The 20,236-nt window shown below is 49.0% G+C and overlaps 1 protein-coding gene across 8 annotated transcripts in view; it reads left to right on the top strand.

Annotated features, from left to right (window-relative positions):
• The window catches only part of EFR3B (EFR3 homolog B), an 89,236-nt gene that overhangs the window by 16,744 nt on the left and 52,256 nt on the right, over window positions 1-20,236 (top strand). For 7 of the 8 annotated variants that reach the window (XR_014138300.1, XM_081797110.1, XM_081797107.1 and 4 more), the window contains exon 2: window positions 19,466-19,542. The exons of the other annotated variant lie outside the window; for it this stretch is intronic. Coding sequence is in view for 6 of the 7 variants with exons in the window: in XM_081797110.1 (XP_081653236.1) it covers window positions 19,466-19,542 (77 nt within the window). In the remaining variant the exon portion in view is untranslated. The remainder of the gene's footprint in view (window positions 1-19,465; window positions 19,543-20,236) is intronic. 8 annotated transcript variants of the gene reach the window in all.

Here is a 20,236-nt window from a genome sequence, read left to right as displayed (position 1 = left end):
GCGCCTGGGTGGCTCAGTTGGTTAAGCGACTGCCTTCGGCTCAGGTCATGATCCTGGAGTCCCTGGATCGAGTCCTGCATCGGGCTCCCTGCTCGGCAGGGAGCCTGCTTCTGCCTCTGACCCTCCCCCCTCTCATGTGCTCTCTCTCTCTCATTCTCTCTGTCTCAAATAAATAAATAAAATCTTTAAAAAAAAAAAAGAATCAAATGCCTCAATGTGCTGTATTCAGAGGAATACATTTCAGATGAATGAATTCCCACAATGAGGTCAGAACACATTACAGAGAGCTATACACATAAGGATTAACTTTTTCCCCGTTTGCTCTCATTGACTAGGATTCCCTGGGGTTCAAAGGGCCACAAAATACTTTCTTCCACAAATGTAACCAGGACACTACTTACACTGATAAACAATGCTTATTAAGTAGCACTAAGGAAATCATAAAAGAGCAACGATGGTCTGTTAACAGTAATTCTGTCATCAAAGCTACAAAATATGTCTAGGGTCCTGAGGCCACTCTTGAAGCACATGGTGTGAGGACCACCTCAGAAGTTGGCCCCCCGCCGAGGGACCTGCGCCGCTGATACTGGAGGTGGCCTGTGGGTCCTCAAGTACGCATGCCTGGCAGCGGGGGTGGTGAGCTGCCAAAGCAATGTGTCCACCATGATGGATGCATAGACAGACCAAGCATTACCTTTGCTATTGTTAAATAAAATGACTCATGTCATATTCTAGACGCTTCTAAACCAGAAGCGATGGAAGTTGACATTACACCTCTCCTCCTTCCTCCATGGTGGCTGTCCACTTACCCATTCTATTTGAGATTCCACTGTCCCCTCTACAGAAAACCTTCAGGCTTTCCCTATCTTGACCATTTGCACTTCTTCTTCTTTTTTTTTTTTTTAAGATTTTATTTATTTGTTTGAGAGAGAGAGCACGAGTGAGGGGAAAGGAAGAGGGAGAGTGAGAAGCTGACTCCCCACTGAGCAGGGAGCCTGATGTGGGGCTCGATCCCAGGACCCTGGGATCGTGACCTGAGCCAAAGGCAGACACTTAACCGACTGAGCCACCCAGGCGCCCCAACCATTTGCACTTCTTGAAACTCCCTCCGTCCCCAAACTGCCATGACAGGTGGCCTCTGGGTGCTCACCTCTGTCTGATGGCAGGTGTCTTTCCTGTCGCTGTGCAGATGCCGTGAGGATCTGCCCTCCCTTGTCTCCAAGTGTCTCCCCTGAAAGCCCCTCTCCTCCCCTTCAGCTGTCAACTCTCCTTGGTGACCCCCACGGGAAAAGAGAGGGAGAGAGGCTTAAGGGAGCTCACATTTTGCCCACCTCACTTCTGGTCCTCCACCCTGATCCCAAATGTCATCACTCGCTCCAGGGCAGGTGAGCCACCAAGCAGAAGCCCGTCCTTCCTCCATTTTTTTTACCTACTCACCACTCCACTGTGGCAAGGGACTGAATTTGCCTTGGCCTCCCTGTCACATACTCACCCAGTGTGACTCCCTTATGTTTGTTCGTCACATCTCAAAGTGGGCACTGCTAGTTCGGCCCTTTTCTTGATCCCCTGCCAAGGAAGTCTCATTCCCAGTGGCCTATGGGAGGGGCAGACCACTCTCCATCCATGTTTCATCCATTGGAAGTAGATTCCCTACACATTCCTCAGCACAATAAAATGTGGTCGAGGGCACCTGACTGGCTCAGCTGGTGGAGCATATGATCTTGGTCTTGGGGTTGTGAGTTTGAGCCCCATGTTGGGTGTAGAGATTACCTAAAAAAAAAAAAAAGGTGGTTGAGACTGTCATTTACTAATAACGACAGTTCTCCTCTTGGCCTGCCATCTGGGGGCACTTCACCACCTGCCCCCCAACACTTGAGCTGCACTAACACTGCCCCAGGCAGATGGGCCAATGACATTTCTCACAACGCTCCCTTGGACTTGGCTCCTCTGAGCTTTTGCTGATGCTGTTCCCACTGCCTGGAATGCCTTCGCTTCTCGTGTTTGTCCAAATACTATCTGTGCCTCATTTCTATTGGGACGCAGCTAAACTGAGACGACATCTCCATTCTTGGAAATCCCAGCAGGCTGGCTCTCTGACTCCAGGGACACTTGTACTAACTTTGGTTAAGTCTGCTTGTGCACGTGCTTTCACTCCAAGGGCATGGGAGCCCCTGCATTCTATTTCTTTTCATCTTCTACCCCGTCTAATGTACTCGATGGGTTTGTGTTGCATGCATGGGTGTGTGCATGTGTGAATAATTGGAATGACTCCTGGCTCTTTCACAGCAACTTTGTGTCACAATTCCAGCAAGAACCAAGATGAGCAAGTGCAGACAACAGCGTGTGTGTGTGTGTGTGTGTGTGTGTGTTTAAACTCTCGGAATCCAAATATTTGAACAGAAAATTCCTCCTATCACATTTGAAGGGAAAATGGAAGAAACATGGAAATTATATATGTTTATGTATTACCCATATATAACACATTGTTTTGTATTATGTAATACAGAAACATTTCTGTTGGGGGAGGAAATTGAAATAAAAGCTAAAGGTCTAAGTCGGAGCGGCCCAGGAGAACTTTCTGTGGTTATGCAAACGTTTTATATCTGCGTTGTTCAATACGGTAGCCACTAGCCACGTGTGTCTATTGAATACATGAAATGTGGCTGCTGTGCCTGAGGGACTGAGCTTTAAATTTTGTTTAATTTAAATAACCACACGTGGCTAGTGGCTTCCGTGGTGGGGACGTAGTCCCCTCCTCCCCAGGCCCCAAGCTGCAGCCCCTACGCTGGAGGTAACTGCTGCTAACCCTGCATTGTGGGGATCCTTACCAGACTTTCTGGGTGCATTTACAGCCTGTTTTACACACATATTTACACACACGCCGAGTTTGTTTGGCCTGCGAGTGTTTCACAGAAATGGTATCATGCTACACGTGTTCTGCAGCCTCCTTTTGAATTGACAGTATGTTTGGAGAGTTCCTGGGAGCAGTGCTCAGAGCCCAGCTCTATTAATTTCAGCTGCTGCACAGCGTCCGTTGCCTGGGGGTTCACTGGTTTATCTAGCCGGTTCCCTCTTGAAGACCGTGTGGGCTGTTTCCAGACAAAGCCACCAATCCATTTCTATCTGCTTCCCTGTGCATCGGGGCGGGTGCAGATACTGAGAATGGAATTCTGAACCAAGGGGAGGAATCTCAAATAGGTCATTATTCCCATTTTGGGGCACAAAATAAGGTAACTGGTCTTAAAGGCCCATCTATTTGCTGGCACTTGAAAATTGGGTATTGAGCAATGAGTCAAACAAAGATTCATTGTCCAATCTGTACCGGAGAGTCATTTTCTAAGTGAGGCAAAGGAGGCCAAGGCCTTGGGAATAGCCGGGAGTCCATGTGAATTGAAGTGAAGAGAGAGGCCTTTGCCTGTTCTCGTGGCCACAGTGTATCTATCTTATCTAGGGCTTTTTTTGTTTTTGTTTTTTTCCCAATTTCAAAGCATGCTGAAATAAAAATTGTTAAAGATTCTGTGCTAGGTTTTTTTCCCCAGTGGTTACCAGGGGTTACTGGTGGTGATTTTAAAGTTTAACCCTGGAGGAGGAATGTGGCGAACAGCAGGTAGCATCCTATAATTTGGAAATCGCCCCTCCACAGCCAAGAGAGGGAACAGGCCATCGTCCAACCAAGAACCAGGAAAGGAGAAAGGAACGGAAGTGAGAACAGGGAAGCGAGCAGCATCTCGGAGGGAACGGAGCCTGCTAATCGGGCTTGCAGACAAGCAGAACTGGGGGAAAGAATGCAAATATCCCGTGTGCCTGGGCATGAAAACAAAGGAGAAAGTTTCCTCTGGTTTGATACCCCCAACAGGTCAAGCTGTTTGCTTTCCTGCACATCTCCTGTCTGGACTTAATTTTTCCTAGTGCAGGCCGTGCCCTGGACACACGTTAGCATATACCTTTCTCATTAAACACCCCATCCTAAAATGTTTCCAGGTTGTCACCGAGTCTTCAAAATTACGCCAGTGAGGTTTAAGCTTGCACTTAAGTTACTTCTTCGAATACATTCCAGCCAGCTGGCTACGTTTCACTCCGAGTTCCTTTGTTTACAAACGTCGTGGTGAGCGTGTATCCTGTGCCCGTGATTAGCAGACATCAGGAAAACAGAAGGCTCCTCTCCATTGTTTTCCCTCCAGATTTTTATCAGCTTTCGTTGCATTGATTTTACTGGACAGTGTTCAGACTCTGGCCTCAGTTCACCTTCCTTGTCATGGCTGATGCCACATCTCGCGTATGTCACTCTGACGGGGTGCTAACTGAAGCCGTGGCCGAGTTTCTCACCCATCTCCAGGACCAGTGTGGCTAGTGAGGCGCCATTGGGGGTGGGGGTCCCTATTTTGGTCACTAGTTGCAAGCGCTGGGCTTCAGCCTCCATCTCTGCCGTCAGCCCGGGCCGTGGGCTGTTCTTGCTCAGGCTGTGGCCCATCGGGCCCTTTCTCTCTCTTCTCTTTCTCCCTCACCCTGTCTCTGGCCCTTCTTGTCCTAAGCCTTGGTTCCTGCTCCTTTTCTCGATGGCCTCCCTTCTTCCATTCTCTCCAAACTCAGAGTCAACCATCCCAGGTTACTCTTGTTGGTCTTCCCAGTACACGATTCTCACCCTCTCATACCTGCTTTTCAGCAAACCCTCAGATAACCCCCCCTCACCTACGAGATACTTTCTCAATTTCTGGAAATCTGTCCCAAGGAAATAATCCAGAAAATGAAAAAAAGCTGCGATGTACACACACTCATTCTAACATTATTTTTGATAGCATGACATGTAAACAAGATAAATGTCAAATAATATGGAAAAGTTCAGCAAAATGATTAGAGATCTCCTCACTGGGATTTTAAGTCACCTTCATAATGATGGTTATGATGACAATTCAGCAACAGGAAAAATGCTTATGAAATACGGGGACCAGACAGCTCACATTTATGGAGCACCTACGGCGTATCAGCTCCTGCTAGGTGTTTTGTTCATCTCCCGCAGACAAGGAAACCAGCAGAGGGCTTGGATGACCTGTCTGAGATCACATAGTTTGTAGTCCTGGTTTTGCTTAATTCCAAAGCATGTTCTTTGTATGCTATAAATACAAAACGGTAGCTATGTTATGACACAATTTCTATTTGGAGTGAGTACCTGGTAGGCCCACATCCTTCAAGGCTCTGCCTAAATTCTACCTCCCCCAGTGAGTTAATCTTCCTTAACCGATCCAGCCTAATTCAGTCTTCTCTGAATTGCTAGAACACATGCAAATTTGCTTGAGAAAACTCAGTCCGCCCGGGCTGGCTTACATTTTATTTATCGGTTGTGCCTTTCTCTCCAGAGAGACTGTAAGAGCCCTGAAAACCAGACCTGTGTCTTGTTAGCACCTTGTATACCCAGGTGGCCTTTGGCACGATGGGAGCCCATAATAGGTGCTCCATGTATGTGTTGACAAGGCTATTTCTCCTTCCCCTGGTAGCCAAGCTAGCATGGGGCTGGCTGGTCATTCAAAGGGGCAGTGCGAGAGGCTCTGGCGTGACATTGGTCTTGTGCTACTGGGAGCAAACCAGAGTCCTATGTCAAGGTCCTCTGCCAGTTACCACCTCCACGCAAAGCAAGTGCCTTTGCCTTTGTTATATGCCAACTTTAAAAAAACTTCTTATTTTGAAAAATGTGTTCAAGGATAGTTGCAAAGAAATGTACCAGGAGCACCTGTGAACTCTTCCTCCACCACCCCCAATGTTTGCTTCTTGCAGTAACTATCACTGAGCATCAAGACCAGGAAACTGACATTGGTACAATCCACAGAGCTGGTTCAGATTTCATCGTCAGTTACGTATAACTTAAAAAAAAAAAAAAATCCATGTTGGAAATTATCCTTTTCTACCTGAGCACATTTTCTTCATACACTTGCCTGACTTTCACTTCAAATCTTTATGCACACCACTGTTCTGAAGTCAGAGGGCCTCTCTTGCTCTGTTCCTGACTCTGTTCCTTGCTCCCTGTGTAGTCTCGGTCAAATTAATTAATCTCTCTGAGCTTTGGTTTTCTCTTCTGAAAAGTGACAATACTAACCTCATGGAATTCTTGTTTAACTGTGAAGTGTTTAACCTAGGCACATGATATCATAGGCACTCAGGAAATGCCAGTGTATCCTTTCTACCCTCTAGATACATGGAAAGCCCTCCTTTTCTCACAATTCAATGGAATCCTTCTCTTTTAAATCGTGTTCAAATTTAATCTCCTCTCAAAATTACTTTTCCATCCCATCTCTTATTACCTCCGCAATCGTGCTCTGTGTATGTGGATTTAAATCTCTAAACAGTTGTCTGTGCTTTACTTCACACTCCAAGTATAAAAATAAATAATTCTTGCTCTGAAATTCCATCTTATTCTGCCTTGTCTTCTCTCTCATAAGCTGGGAAAGAGATTTTAATAATCATTATGGGAGCAATATTAATGACGATAATAGCTAATAGTTTCTGAGTGCTTATTATATGCTAGGAAGACTTCTCAGAACTTCACTTGTGTTAACTCAGCCCGTCTTCACTGCAAACCTATGAAGTGATTCTGTTATGCCCATTTTGCAGATGAGTAGCCGGAGGCACAGAGAGCTTGAATACCTTACCTAAGCATGCACAGTTGGTGAGACCTGGAACTGGGGTCGGAATCTGGGCTGCTGAAAATAGTTGGGATAAATTTTTCCCACTGTCAGTGGTTCTAAGAGACAAAGAATAGAAAAACATTCTGTTTATTTTTACTTATTTCTTTTTTCTTTGAAAGAGATAGAGGGAGAGAGTGTGAGCCGTGGGAGTATGGGGGAAGGAAGGGCAGAGGGAGAGAGAGAATCTTAAGCAGGCTCCACGCCCAGCATGAAGCCTGACCCGGGGGCTTGATCTCAGGATCCTGAGATCATGACCTGAGCCAACATCAAGAGTCTGACACTCAACCGACTGAGCCACCCATGCGTCCCACATTCTGTTTATTTTAATGAATTTCTCACTTGAAGAGTGATAGCAAAACCCGGGGAAGCTTATATTTAGTAAAGAATGGAAGCCTTGACATGAAATCAATTGGACACATTTCCTTTTTTTTTTTTTTTATCCCCATCCTCAATTAAGGTGGCAATCAGATTAACCAAGATTGGCCGGAAAGCAGTGAGCGTGTTGGAAACATGAGGGGCTCGGAAAGGTCAGGCTGCTGACAGCTACTGGTTTGTCAGACATGGTCTGGCCCAAACTGTCTCCCCAGGGACAATTCATTTGCTATTTAATTCCACTCCCAATAAAATCCATCTGGAAGCTTGGACCCTGCCTCCTTCCTGAAGCTCATTTTCATCAGCGCATCCTCTTGGTCCCTTTGTTCCCGAATCTTCCTGGACAGCAAGAGACAGGTGCTGGCCCCCACAGGCACCCCCCTGTCCTGTGCCACGAGTCCGGCAGCCACAGGTTACCATTTGATTTCCTGACCCCCAATAAAACTAAACCAGGCTCTCCCTGCACCATTCCCGGCTTTAATTGGTTTACCAAGGGCAAATCGCTGCATCATTCAGGATAGTGAAAAATTAGAAACAACAGGGAGAAATGATTAAATAAATGAGAGTCTGGTCAAAAGGTAGAGTAGAGTAGCTATGAAAATGAGGTTCTGGAAAATATTTAGTGGGAAGGTAGATACAGTAGAAAAGGAAGAAAGGTTTTAACACTATACTGTTTGATCCCAATTTTATGCTTATATTTAAAAATGTGCACAAACACGGAAACAAATACACTAGTTTTTTTTTTGGAAACAACAAACTTTATAGGGAATTGAAAAAGAAATGAGCAGAGCAAGAATTAACTTGTGAAAAATAAAAAGAACATACAATTGTATCTTCAAGAATTTTCATGGAACATTATGACCCATCAAATTAAGATATCCACGTTCTCTAACACAGATGAACTGATCTGAGAAAAGGCAGTATGAAAATATACTAATGTAGTGCTGCTTAATAGAACTTTCTGTGATGGTGGAAAGGTTCCATTATCTCTGTGCTGTCTAATACAGCATCTGCTAGCCACATGAATACTTACCACGAATTCACTAAAATTTTAATAATCACAAAGAGTGTGATTATGTGATGTTTACATTCATTTTTATTTATTCCTATTTTACAAATGTACACATGTGAGCATGGATCCCTTTTAAAATCAGAAACAAGAAAGAAAGGAAAAAGGGAAGATGGCATGTTTTTGGTTTTCTTACATTTTTCCCCTTTGAAGACCTGTTGACTTTTCCTTCTGTGGATTCACCTGCACTTACCAGCTCTCTCCAGCCCTACAGATCCAGCTCAGGTCTTGCCTCTTCCAGGAAGCCTTCCTGGACTCACTGAACTCCCAGAGATTTCTTCAGGCTTATGGACTCCTTTGTCTCATTGTGACGCATCATCAACTTTAAATATGTGTCGGTCCCAACTAGAGAGGAAGTTCCTTGATGGCAGAAACTATGTATTTTAAACTTCCTCCTCTTCCCTACCCCACCCAGCAAGTACTGTGCAATGTGCTGGGTCAGTTAGCATCAACTGGACCCAGGCCGGGCCCTCTCCGGAGGCACTTGAGTCTGACGCCCCTTGCTCTCTAAACTTTGTTCTGCTTCCTCCAATTCATCTAGAAGGGGTGTCTGTGCTATCAGCCCGGGGATAAATTTCATTGTAAATTGCTCAAATAGAATTAGTTTGCTTTGGTAAGGATGACCAAGTCCAGGCCTTGCCTTTACAAGGGGACTGTAAAGCTAAGAAAATAAATATGAACTATTTTGAGCAAAAAGGCATTGGTCTTGGTGAATGGGGATAATGAAGCTGATGTTTATAAAAAGGAAACTAAGGGCCAGGAGAGGAGGTGACTTTACTGGGTCTCACGCTGATCAAAGGCATCACACGTCATAGCAGTTTTCCTCCGGTCCTGCTGGGCTCAGGATACTGTACTGAGGTCAGAGGAAAGAGACCTGAGGAATTTACAGTTTATCTGGGGGGAAGAAAATATGAGCCACTGAGATCACTTAGCCCGAGCAAGCGGTGATAGAAGAGTGTGTGAGACAGTACAAGAATACAGGTGGAGAGCAGAAGGTCATGCCTAGCGCCGGGGTTGTTATTAACAGAGGTCTTTACAGGAAGACCCAGCAGGTGCCAGGACCCACCCAAAATGATGATTTCAAGGTTCTGGTTCTGTCCGAGGTTCTGATATTCCTGCCCCTTCATCATCTTCAGCTTCTGCACAGTCCTTGTCACCCAAACACCCTCTCATCAGCAGGTGCAGGACTCTCTATAACCAAGTGCCTCCCCATCTGCTCCTCTTCAGACCTCCCTCTCTTGTCACAGCTGATGTGGCCTCTGGCTGCTGGGCCAGCAGTCCCAGGAGGAGAGCATGGGCGAGAGGCCCCCCTATGGTGGGGGGAGGACATGAAGACGGAGCACGCACCCCCCCACCGCCACCTTGATGGGCCACCCCATGTTGAATACTAAGTTGAAGGTTGACATTTAATGAGTTAGCCACACTGTTTGGCTGTGAAGCAAACCAAAGCAAACATAGATTTGCCTCAAAACGACACAGAGAATGACCTGAAGCAAGGAGACTGGCCAAGGGGCATTTACAAGGACTGGATATCAGGTGTCCGGCAGGCATCCTAGCATAGTGGCGATGGCCAAAGACAGCACGGGATGAACCTGAGGAATTGCTGAGGATATATTTTTGGGAAAGTGATGGGAGAATTCGAGGAGCCTCGTGGTAGAAAGTCACATGCTGTGTTACCTGAGGCAGGCACTTAACCCAGCTGATCCTGCTCCTTATCGTAAAATGAGAATAATAGTACGTACCTTACAGGGTTGTTCTGAGTATTATATTAAATATTTGTCAAGTGCTTGTTGTAGTGCTAAGCATAGAGTAGGTGGTAAACCCTGGTATTTTCTTGAGATATTAAAGATCAGCCCACGAGAAGCTGGGGCAGCGATGAAGGACAGGAAGGACTCCAAAGGAATGAACATTGTATCTCAGGGCATCTGACAGGGGACGTGTTAATGGGGAATTTGGAGCAAGGGCCCTGGATGTTGAAAAGAGTGATGTGTTTATGGCGTTTGAGATTTTCTGTTTGTTTGCTTCAGACCACCCATTGCCCTGGTTAGTGGGTAGCTCCTATCCAGGGGACAGATCAGTGGAGGAAACATCATCAGGCAAGTGAGCAAAGGAGAAACAGGCTGCAGAGTGTAGGAGTCTCAGGGACACAGATGCTGCTGGCAGACAAGGAGAGGGGTCCCCAGAGGCTGTCCCCAGAGGCTGGACTCCCCAGAGAGTCCCCAGAGGCTGCCAGCAGCTGTGAGCTGTGAGCTGGGCCAGTGCTTCTCCCCCTGGCCGCACACCAGAATCGCAGAGGAGAGCCTCGGGCCCCTCCTGAGACTCAGGGGTGATTCTGATGAGCAGTCAGGGCCTCAGCCACAGGTCATGCCAGGGCTGGCAGGCCGGAGGCCAGCGTGCCACAGGGGCAGGGCAGAAGGTACCCTGATCCCAGGCCACCCACCATCCAAAGCACTCCCTCCCCACCTCACCCCTGCCCACCTGGAGGGAGCTTGGCTCCAGTGAGGCACAGGGGGTGGCGACCCCAGAAGATGGGCTGGAGTCAGCGCTTCTCCAACGGGCACATTTCCCCGAGGCCCTCCTAGACCTCTGTTCTTTTGTTGTCCCCTTACTGACTATGAAATTCGTGATTCCTTTTCTGCCCAGTCACACGCTCATTCTTCATTCAGCAAATATGTATGGCCATCGACTCCCTCCCTCAAAGGCTAGACCCTGTCCAGACTCTGGGATTCAGCAGGGACAAACAGGCAAGGTTCTTGCTCCCGAGGGACCCACCTGCAAGTGGGGGAGCCAGGGTGTAGACACATATGAAGTGTGTCAATTGGTTAAAAAAAAAAAAAAAAAGTATTGTGAAGAAGAATGAGTCAGGGGCAGAAAATTAAAGGAGAATGGGGTCAGGGAAGTTCTCACTGGTTAGGTGATATTTTGGGCAGAGACCTTAAGGGGAAAAAGTGGCGGAGCCCAGAGGAAATAGGAAGAATGTTCCAGATGGGGAGCTATTAAGTACAAGGGCCCCAAGTCAGGGTCGTGCAATATGGCTTGTGCAATTGGGGCAGAAAGAGCCATAGGGAGATGGCAGGAGGGGCAGGGGGCCTCTGAGGCAGGTCTAACCATTCTTAGAGTTTTCAAGTTCAAGAAGGCCACTGAAATCCTGTCATTGCACACTGTTAATCCCTACTGATGTGATTTTTCGGTAACCAGTACAGCTACATAGCTGGTGAAGTTGGCTATATCACTTTTCCCTCACTTTCTTAAAATAGGTAAAGGGGCGCCTGGGTGGCTCCATCCGTTAAGTGCCGAATCTTGGTTTCAGCTCAGGCCATGATCTCAGGGTAGTGAGATCAAGCCCCACGTGGGGCTCTGTGCTCAACGTGGAGTCTGCTTAAGATTCTCTCCCTTTTAGGTGAAACCAGAGAAGGAGACAAACCATGAGACTCTTAATCACAGGAAACAAACTGAGGGTTGCTGAAGGGGAGGGGGGTGGGGGGATAGAGTAACTGGGTGATGGACACTGGGGAGGGTATGTGTTGTAATGAGCACTGGGTATTATATAAGACTGATGAATCACAGACCTGTACCCCTGAAACAAATATACATTATATGTTAATTTTTTAAAAATTTTTAAATCAAAAAAAAAAAAAAAAAGATTCTCTCCCTCTCCCTCCCCTTCTACCCTTCTTTGTGCACACTCTTTCTCTAATAAATAAATAAATGCAATCTTTAAAAAAATAGGTATAAAAATATTAGGCAAGACAGGTCCTAGTGACAGAGAAGGATCCATAATAAATTTAGCATCCTGTGGTTGGATCTGCTAGACGCAATCCCTGGAGAGTAAGAGAGAGCCCTGGCGGAGAGTACTTCTGCCTTAGAAATAAAATGGCTCAGAATTTAAAAGGTACTTTTACAGGCACATGGCTGTGAGTTAAACTCCACCTACTTCCATGTACTCACATGAGGAATAAGTACCATCAGTAGCAGGATTAAAGAAATATACAAAACTGTATCACTGACTCTCCTGAGGCAATGAACTGTTTTCAAATTCTTTTAAATGTCTTCTGTTCTTTGGGTTTTTTTATCCCTGGTTGGGTTGTGGCTGCTTTGAATTCACCTTCTCCTGGTTGGAGGCTTTCTAGCGGTGCCTGTGGGTTCCTATCATTTCTGGAGCTGCTTTGGCACCCAGAGGCCAGGGGTCCTGACCAACCCTTGCCAGACATCTCCCTTATCAGAGAGGAGACTTTTATCTTCTGCTTTTGGCTCTGATTACTTACCCAGGGAGTGCAGAGTGCTGTTCAAGGCTTTCTGCCCTCTGGCTGAGATTAAAAAAAAAAAAAAATCTCTTTAGTTATATGACTGGTCCCTTTCTAACCGGGAGCAGATAAGATGGTAAATAATCGTGTTAGGTTTATTTTCCTCAATGATCCGTTCTTGTGTTTCTTTCCTCCAATCAGGATAGGGTCAGCTATATGGCTTCATGGTTGTCCACCCCATCCTCTCCTGAAAGTCACCTTGTGGTTGCTTAAAAACAAACAAAAAATGATTAACTTTTTCTATACTTCTTCTCCAAAAGAAGAGGCCTATTAATTTTGTTTCTCTAGCTGATTTTCCTTAAAACTGGGTATGTAAAGGGTTAAAAAACAAACAAAAAAACTCCAGAGTCCAACACAGCAGATCAGTTTACAGACACCTGTATACTGGTTGCCCTCATACAAACACCCTACCCTGCCCCATGCCTTCAAGATTCTACTGTTAGAGATTATTTTGTTTGACTTCAGAGATTTTTTTTTAAAAGAAGCATATGCCCTCTGGAAGACTGTTTATCAGCTACTAGCATCTTGTGAATTAGATAATCAGATCACTGAGACAGGGAATTTTGATTTTTAGCAGGGTGCTAATAAAGACATGTTTCTAGGACCAATGTAAGCAGCCTGAAGGCCCCAAATGCCTTAGTTGGAGGGCCTTAAGGAAGGGGAGAGAAATGAGGAAAAGGTGAAATGCTTTACAGAAAAGAAGTGGGAAGGGAAAACAGGAAGAAAATAGCAGAGGGAAAGGCACAAGGCAGCTGTCTTCGGGGGCTCTGCCTTTTGCTGTCCCTGCCCATTTGCCCTGAGCAATCAGGTCCTGTCTCATAGCACTGTTGCTCGCTCGTGTCTGGGTTGACGAGCCTCAGAGCTCCAGCCTTGGTCTCCCTCGCAAGCCCTTGCCCTCCTCACTGACTGCCTGCTGGACAATCCTACCTGATGTCCCCAGTCCCCTGGCCCCAGCCATCCCTGTCTTCCCCCGTTCAGCCGAGGGTGTTGCTGGTCCTCCATCATTGTACCGGAAAGCCCACAGTCCTACTTGGTACCCTCCTCCTTTCCTTCCCACAGAACCACTCCAGTCTTGTGAATTCTGCCCCTTCCGCTCCCATCCGGATGGCATCCCTCACTTCAGGCATTTACCCCCGACCTTGGGGGATTCACTCACTTATCTCTGCCTTAAATCTCTGAGTCCAGTCTTGCATGCCACCCCCAGGTTGATCATCACTGTCACCCCCTGCTCACGAGGCTCCCAGAGCTCCCTGGTAGCCCCGGCAAAACCTAAACTGTCCGGCCTGTTGCTTGAAGCTGTCCTCAGGCTGGCCCAGCCTGGCCTCCCGTGTCTTCCCTTCAAGCAAGTTGAGGAAGAGAGAGGAGGCAGGGGGCTGAGTTATCACTTAATCCACACCATGGCCTCCTGGCAAAGAGCCATCACCATCTTCATTTTTCATGGGAGGAAACTCGGTTCTAGGTTAAGTAAGTTATTCAAGGTCAGACAGTCAGAAATGGGAAGAGCTGGGATTTCAACCTAAGCCCGTCTGACCCCTGAGCCCAAATGCTTAACCACTGCGCTCTGGTACGCCGCACTCCCAGTGCAGTCCGTGGACCAGGGGCGGTGGCACCTGGGAGCGTGGCAGGGATGCAGGGATTCAGGCCCCATCCCTGCGGGCTGAACCAGAATCTGCATTTTAGGGGATTCCCCAGATGACTCCTGTGCCCTTTACAGTTTGAGATTTTAGGGGAGAAAAAAGTGTTCCTTGACCCTCTTAGGGCTGGGTCTGAAAATGAAACTGACAAAGATTAATGGGACAAACACACACGGATTTGAAGTTTTACAGGAACCTGGGGGCCTTCACAAGAGAAGGAGACCCTAAGATGAGGCCAGAGCAGGAAGCTTTCATACCTTTTAGGCAAAGACACAAGAAACTTGTGAAGAATTGACAAGACAAAGGGGTCTGGGCTAGAGGTGGTAAATGGTGAAGAAGTAACTGGGAAGATATGGGTTAGCTTAATAAAGTTTGTTTGCGGATTCCTCTGGTGCCTTCTCTGCATTTCTACCTTTATGCAGAAAAGGGGGAGGTTTTTCTACGTTTGCTGCTTCTTGATTGCCTTCAGTTCAAAATAATTTTCATGTCAAAGAGGCATATTTTGGGGTGACGTATTCTGATTCCCGTCAGGATGCACTGCCTTGGTGGTTCTCTTTCCGTATAAGCTCTTGGCTCTCCCAGCTCCATGATAGTGCCAACCCCTCCCCTCCCTGGTATAGTAATTAACATCATGGTCCCTGGATTTTTGGGGTTCAAATCCTGGTCTGCCACTTATCAGCTGGGCCACTTTAGGCAGGTAACTTAACCTTTGAATGCCTCAGTCTCCCCGTCTGTAAAATGGCGATAAAATAGGACCACCCCATGGGGTTGTTGTAAAGATTTAACAAGTTAACATTAGTACAGTGTTTTAGCACTGTGCCAGGCACATGAAGACGAAAGCACCCACTGTGTTTTTCACCTGTGTGAATCCTACCCCACATCTTGTCTCTTCTCTTCTGAGAAGCCCTGGCCCCAACCATCAGAACTCTAGGTGGTCTCTTCCTTTCTGGAATCTGCGGCGAATTCTGGGACTTCAGTCACAGCATTGTATCTTAGGGAAAATCTTTTCCTCTTATTGTCTTGATGAGGAAACAGTCTCAAAGATAAAATGGCAGAACTGGGACTTGAACTCAGAGTTCAAAGCAACAGAATCAGGACTTGAACCCAGTACGTTTCTGACTCTAAAATTAGCACCGTTTCCAACGTACTATGTTTATAGCATTGTATACCTTTCTATCCCATTATGGTAGGCACTGCATATGCCTTGGAAAAAGAATATTAAAAGCATTCATCATGGTGATATTTGTAATTGCAAAAAAAAATGAGGAGATGTTGGTCTGACCAAATTTCAACAGGTTCCTTTACCTTATGACTTTCCAGTGGCTTTAATATGCTGATTTGTACTGTGAATCTGAAATCGGGAGATTTGGCATGTGCAGTTTCATATACTGATTTGTCCTCAGGCCCTTTTCCTGAGGGGTGCTTCTCAGCATCTCAAAACCAATGTTCCACGGAACATGGTTTGGGGAATGCAGCCCTGTTCTCCAGAGGCCCCCCCACCTAGCCCCGCGGACTCGTGAGTTCATTGAAGTTCACCTTTGCTTCCGCCACAGTGACGCTGGCAGGCTGGGACGAGCCAGCGGGAGGCGAAAGCAGAGTTTATTGAAGAGAAAAAGCAGCTACAGATGGACCATCCAGGAGACTTGGAAAGGAAAGGAGCAGGAATCTGTTTTTCTGTGGGGTCTGCAGGTTTTTGCTAAGGACAGTGGTCTCGTGTACTTGTCCTCTCAGGCATCCAGGAACTGGTTAGAACAAAGATGAGGACCCAGGTGTTACTCCTTGGAGCCAGGGGGCCTTGACAGTGGTCTGGAATACGCAGATGATAGCTTCCTCTGGTCATTCTCACCTGGTCCCTCCTTAGATGTTATCTATTCTAGAGAAATCCATTAGCTCCTTGTCCCTTACAAGGAGGACATATGCTGTTTACCTCACAAGGCATGTCTAAAGTGGAGTGGGGGTGCAGGTCCTAAAAGGAATAGAGCCCCAAAAGAAGCAAAGGAAAAAGAACAGCTTTTTCTCTCATGGGGTCCCTTCTCTTTCCCTGTCTCAACACACGACAAGTGCTGTGCCGGTGACCGACCTTCCGAGGGCCAGTCCTGGGGATTCTCTGCAGCGACGCTCTCGCTTTATCTCGTCAGCAGCTGACTCCGCTCTGCTGTGGGAGCATCTGGCATGTCACATCTGCATTGGGGTTTGCAGAGGCAAGACGGTCTGGGGACACTGGCTTCGGGAAGGTGCTGGGTAGTCACTGGAGGGGGAGGTCAGGTATTGTAGTTTGCACGTGCCTCGAGCTGCCTCAGGCAAGCGGTACATGTTTCAGACCCACAGGTCAGTGAGGTTTGATCTGAAGGAGCGTGCCTTGAGTCTCAGTGCTCAGGCCTTTGGATGTGCACCGGCCTTGGTTGCTGTCGTCAAGCAAGTGGTCAGTGCGGAAAGCCCCGCTAAGATGTGCCAGCCAGCACAGAGTCGCTGGCAGCTAGGCAGGGGTGCGGCTGCTCGGGCCTGGGAAATGCAGGGGGGGTACACCACCAGTGAGCCTTCACTGGGAGCTACCAGGCCCCGCCCCGCTTCAAGGGCTTTGCAGCCAGCAACTCACTTTGACCTCCTAACGGCCTTGTGCCATGAGCCCAGGACCCTCACAAACACAGTGTCGTTACTTGCCCAGGGTCACACATCTGGGAAGTGGCAGTGCTGGGGTTTAACGAGAAGCCATGCTGTGGGGCGCCTGGGGGGCTCAGTCGGTTAAGCGTCTGCCTTCCGCCCAGGTCATGGTCTCAGGGTCCTGGGGTCGAGTCCTGCGGCAGGCTCTGCGCTCAGCGGGGAGTCTGCTTCTCCCTCTGCCCTCCCCCTGCTCCTGCACGCACATGCTCTCTATCTCTCTCATTCACTCTCTCTCTCTCAAATAAATAAATAAAATCTTTTTAAAAAGAAAGAAAGAAAGAAAAGAAAGCCATGCTGTTGACCACTCTGCCTCACAAGCCCTCAAGGGGTCTGAGGAGGTCGGAAAGGAAGAACAGACCAGGAAGAGGCCCCAGGACGCAAGTCAGGAAGGACCAGAAAACAATGGCAACTTTGCAGATTCCTCTCTTGTTCTTCTGGCCTTCTTACCTCTCACCAGTGCCCTGGGGCCTTGAATGTGGCTGGTTCTCACCGGGGCCCTGCCCGGTGGCTCCTTGCAGCCTCTGCTGGGAGAGGCGAGTTCCAGGGAGAGGCCTGTGGGCTAGAGAAGGAGGCACTGGGGCAGAAGGGACGCCTGAGGCACACTCCTTCTAGAGACGTGAGAGCAGGAGACCAACAGGCTCCCTGGTTTTACTGGGAAGAAACCGAGCCAGCGTCCCTAGACTGAGATACAGCTGGGCCTGCTGCCTCTGGGAGGCGGCTCACGTCCCACTGGTAGCACCAGGAGCCCCCAGCCCCCCTCAGTGCCCCTGCACAGAGCTTTCTGCCCTGAGCACCCAAAATGGGCTTGTGCTTTCTCGACAAGTCTGAGTTTCTAACAACCAGGAGCTTGGCCTCTGTCCCGTGCAGGCCCTGCCTCCTAGGCCTCTCAGAAATGTTTGAGGAAGGGCCTGGCACTGGGGCTTTGCAGTACCAGCTTCTCTGTGATGCTCTTTCCTCACTCCCTTACAACACAAATGGCCGGTGCTCCTGGTCTGGGGACAGTGCTGAAGGAGGCTGCCGGGAGAGTGTAGGGCACGTCCCCTGGGCATCTTGGGCAGAAGCGTGCTGACGGCTGCACCGGGCAGCGGGCAGGGTGGCCGAAGGGGGAAGGAGGATGGGTTTAAATCCCAGGCTGGGAGGCCCGAGACAGAGAACGCCACCCCTGGGCGCTGTTCCATCAGGAGAACTAGCTCTGGCTGGCGTCCAGAGCCCGAACACCCCCTGCCCGGCGTGGGCAGGGAGGCGATGAGGAGATGCCAGGCCAACCCAGAGAGCCTGAACCCGGAGGGCCTGGCTCTGCAGCCCTCCTCATGCCCCGCAGGTGGGAGGCTAGAGACGTCTGCACAGCTGCCCGCGAGGCGGGCGAGGGGTGACATGAATCAGTTACCTGATATCCTGTCCTCCTTCGGCGTGCCCCTTGGCTTCTCCAAGAGAGCACCTGTTCCCTTGAACTGGAGTCACCCCGAGGCCCAGATCACCGCTCCTTCCTCCTCCTGGCACTGCCGCCCCGCACCCCCTCCCAATCAAAAGTCCCAGAGAGCCGCTTTTCTCCGCAGCTGTAAAGCTCTTTGTGTGATTCAAGTAATTCCCACTAAAGTAAGTCATTCTTTTCCAAATGACCCATAGGCTTGATCCTTCCACGGGGCATTTGCCTTTCAGCTGGAGAGTTTGTACAAGCAGAATTAAGCATTAATTGGGAGAATGAGGGAGCAATTATTTTGGGGGGGTGGACTTGCCCAGGCCTTTCCCTGCCCTCCCCTTGGCTCCTCCCCACAGTGCCCACTCCCCCGCACCGGGCAGGGAGGGGTGCGGCTGGGATGAGGAAGGAGGGATCCCTGAGGCGGGAGGAAGGTGGAACAGCATCGGATCCCAGACGGTTCCGTGTTCTCTGTCCACCGACAGTCTTTATGGTGGGACTTACAAGAGTCAGCTTTTTATTTCCCCAAGGTTTGTTCTATGATCACTGATTTCCTAACACCAACATGTCACAGAACCCAGAGACAAAGCGGTCCTGTCAGACAGCCTTCTCCATGGAATAGACTCAGCTTTCTAAAAATGCACCACATGGCTCTCAGTCTCTTGGTTTGCCACAGGCTGGTGGACACTTCGTGGGGTGGGGGGGCCCCGCCCCACCCTACAACACCCCCATCACCCTGCATTAAAGATGCATTTCCAAATGTTAATAATTCATGGTAATGTTAATTTATCATCGTTTCACATAACATTCTATAATGGAAAAGGCCCCAGGGGACGGGATGGTAGAGGAGATTGAGGAGCAGAGAATAAAAGAAGTGGGGTGTCAGTGGGGGGTAGGAGGAATAAGCACCCCTCAAGCTGTGTCCATCTTCCCAGGACACAGGGTTGGGGGGGAGGTTCTTGGGCTGCAGGAGGCAGGTTTATAGTCCTGCCCCCGAGAGTGTGTGTGTGTGTGTGTGTGTGTGTCCGCAGGGCTAGCACCTGACCTTTAGGTGAGCCCCCAGCCCTCAAAGTGCCCCTCCACGGCCTGGCTTCATGCTCACACACACATCGCAGTGCTTGACCCCCCGCAAAGGACGCGAAGCACCAGGGGCAAAGGTGTGGGATGCGGGCAAGGGGTGGGAGGCGGCCACCCCAGGGCACTCGGGGGGAGGGATCTTTCTGCTTCCCGGCCTGGGTTTGGTTCCTTACGAGCCGCCTTGGCCTGGTTCCCAGGTCCCCCCAGCCTGCCTGGGAGGCCACGCTCACAGGTTTTTCTTCTTGCTGTCCTAGGTGTGTGTGGTTGCTGTGGCGCTCTACGCCCCAGGTACAAAAGGCTGGTTGACAACATCTTCCCGGAGGATCCCGAGGTGGGTCACACCTCCCCCGGCATCACCTCCCACCGTCCACCCCGTCCAGGGCGGCAAGGGGAAGGCGGGTCTCCCGGGCCCCTCACCCGTGGGCCCGCTCAGACTCCGGTCAGTGGGGAGAGGCAGCCAGGGGCCTGCAGGCTGCGGAGATTTGGATCTGTCCGGAGTCAGGATCTGCAGGGGGCTCGGGAAGTTGGTTTTGGCACACTGTGGGCCTTTGCCGTACCACTGCGACATCTTTCTCCCCCGTGTCTCTCTGAGCAATGGTTCCTAGAACTGCTAACTCTCTTGATGGTACTCTTTCCCTGCTGCTTCGTGTGAGCACTGCCCTTCTCGGGTTTTGGCTCAGGAGCCCGGGTCTTCTCTGTGGCTCCCTCTGGCATCTGCCAGGTGTCTGGGTATGTGCACGCGGGAGGCCTGGCTTCTCGGCTTCCCGGCCGCCACTCCCCGCTCAGGCTGCATTATGGGTTGTGTGATTTTGGAAATGTCAGGATCTGATATTCTTGACTTGCTCTCTGGAAATCAATGATGTCTTCTTGATGGACAGTTGAAGGCCACGTTTCCAGCATCCTCTGGAGAATTCCCTAATTGCTGCTGAGCTGCCTTCTCTTCCTGTTCATGTCTTGGTGCCGGATATCCAGCACATTTTAATTCTGAGTTGCTTTCAGTGAAGCCTTGTCATTCACACACACAC

The sequence above is a fragment of the Leptonychotes weddellii genome, chromosome 10 (genome assembly GCF_054177405.1).
Source record: "Leptonychotes weddellii isolate Sample4059 chromosome 10, ASM5417740v2, whole genome shotgun sequence".
Lineage (NCBI taxonomy): Eukaryota > Metazoa > Chordata > Mammalia > Carnivora > Phocidae > Leptonychotes > Leptonychotes weddellii.
Note: the sequence above shows the minus strand (reverse complement) of the source record. Positions and strands in the feature narration are given on the sequence as shown.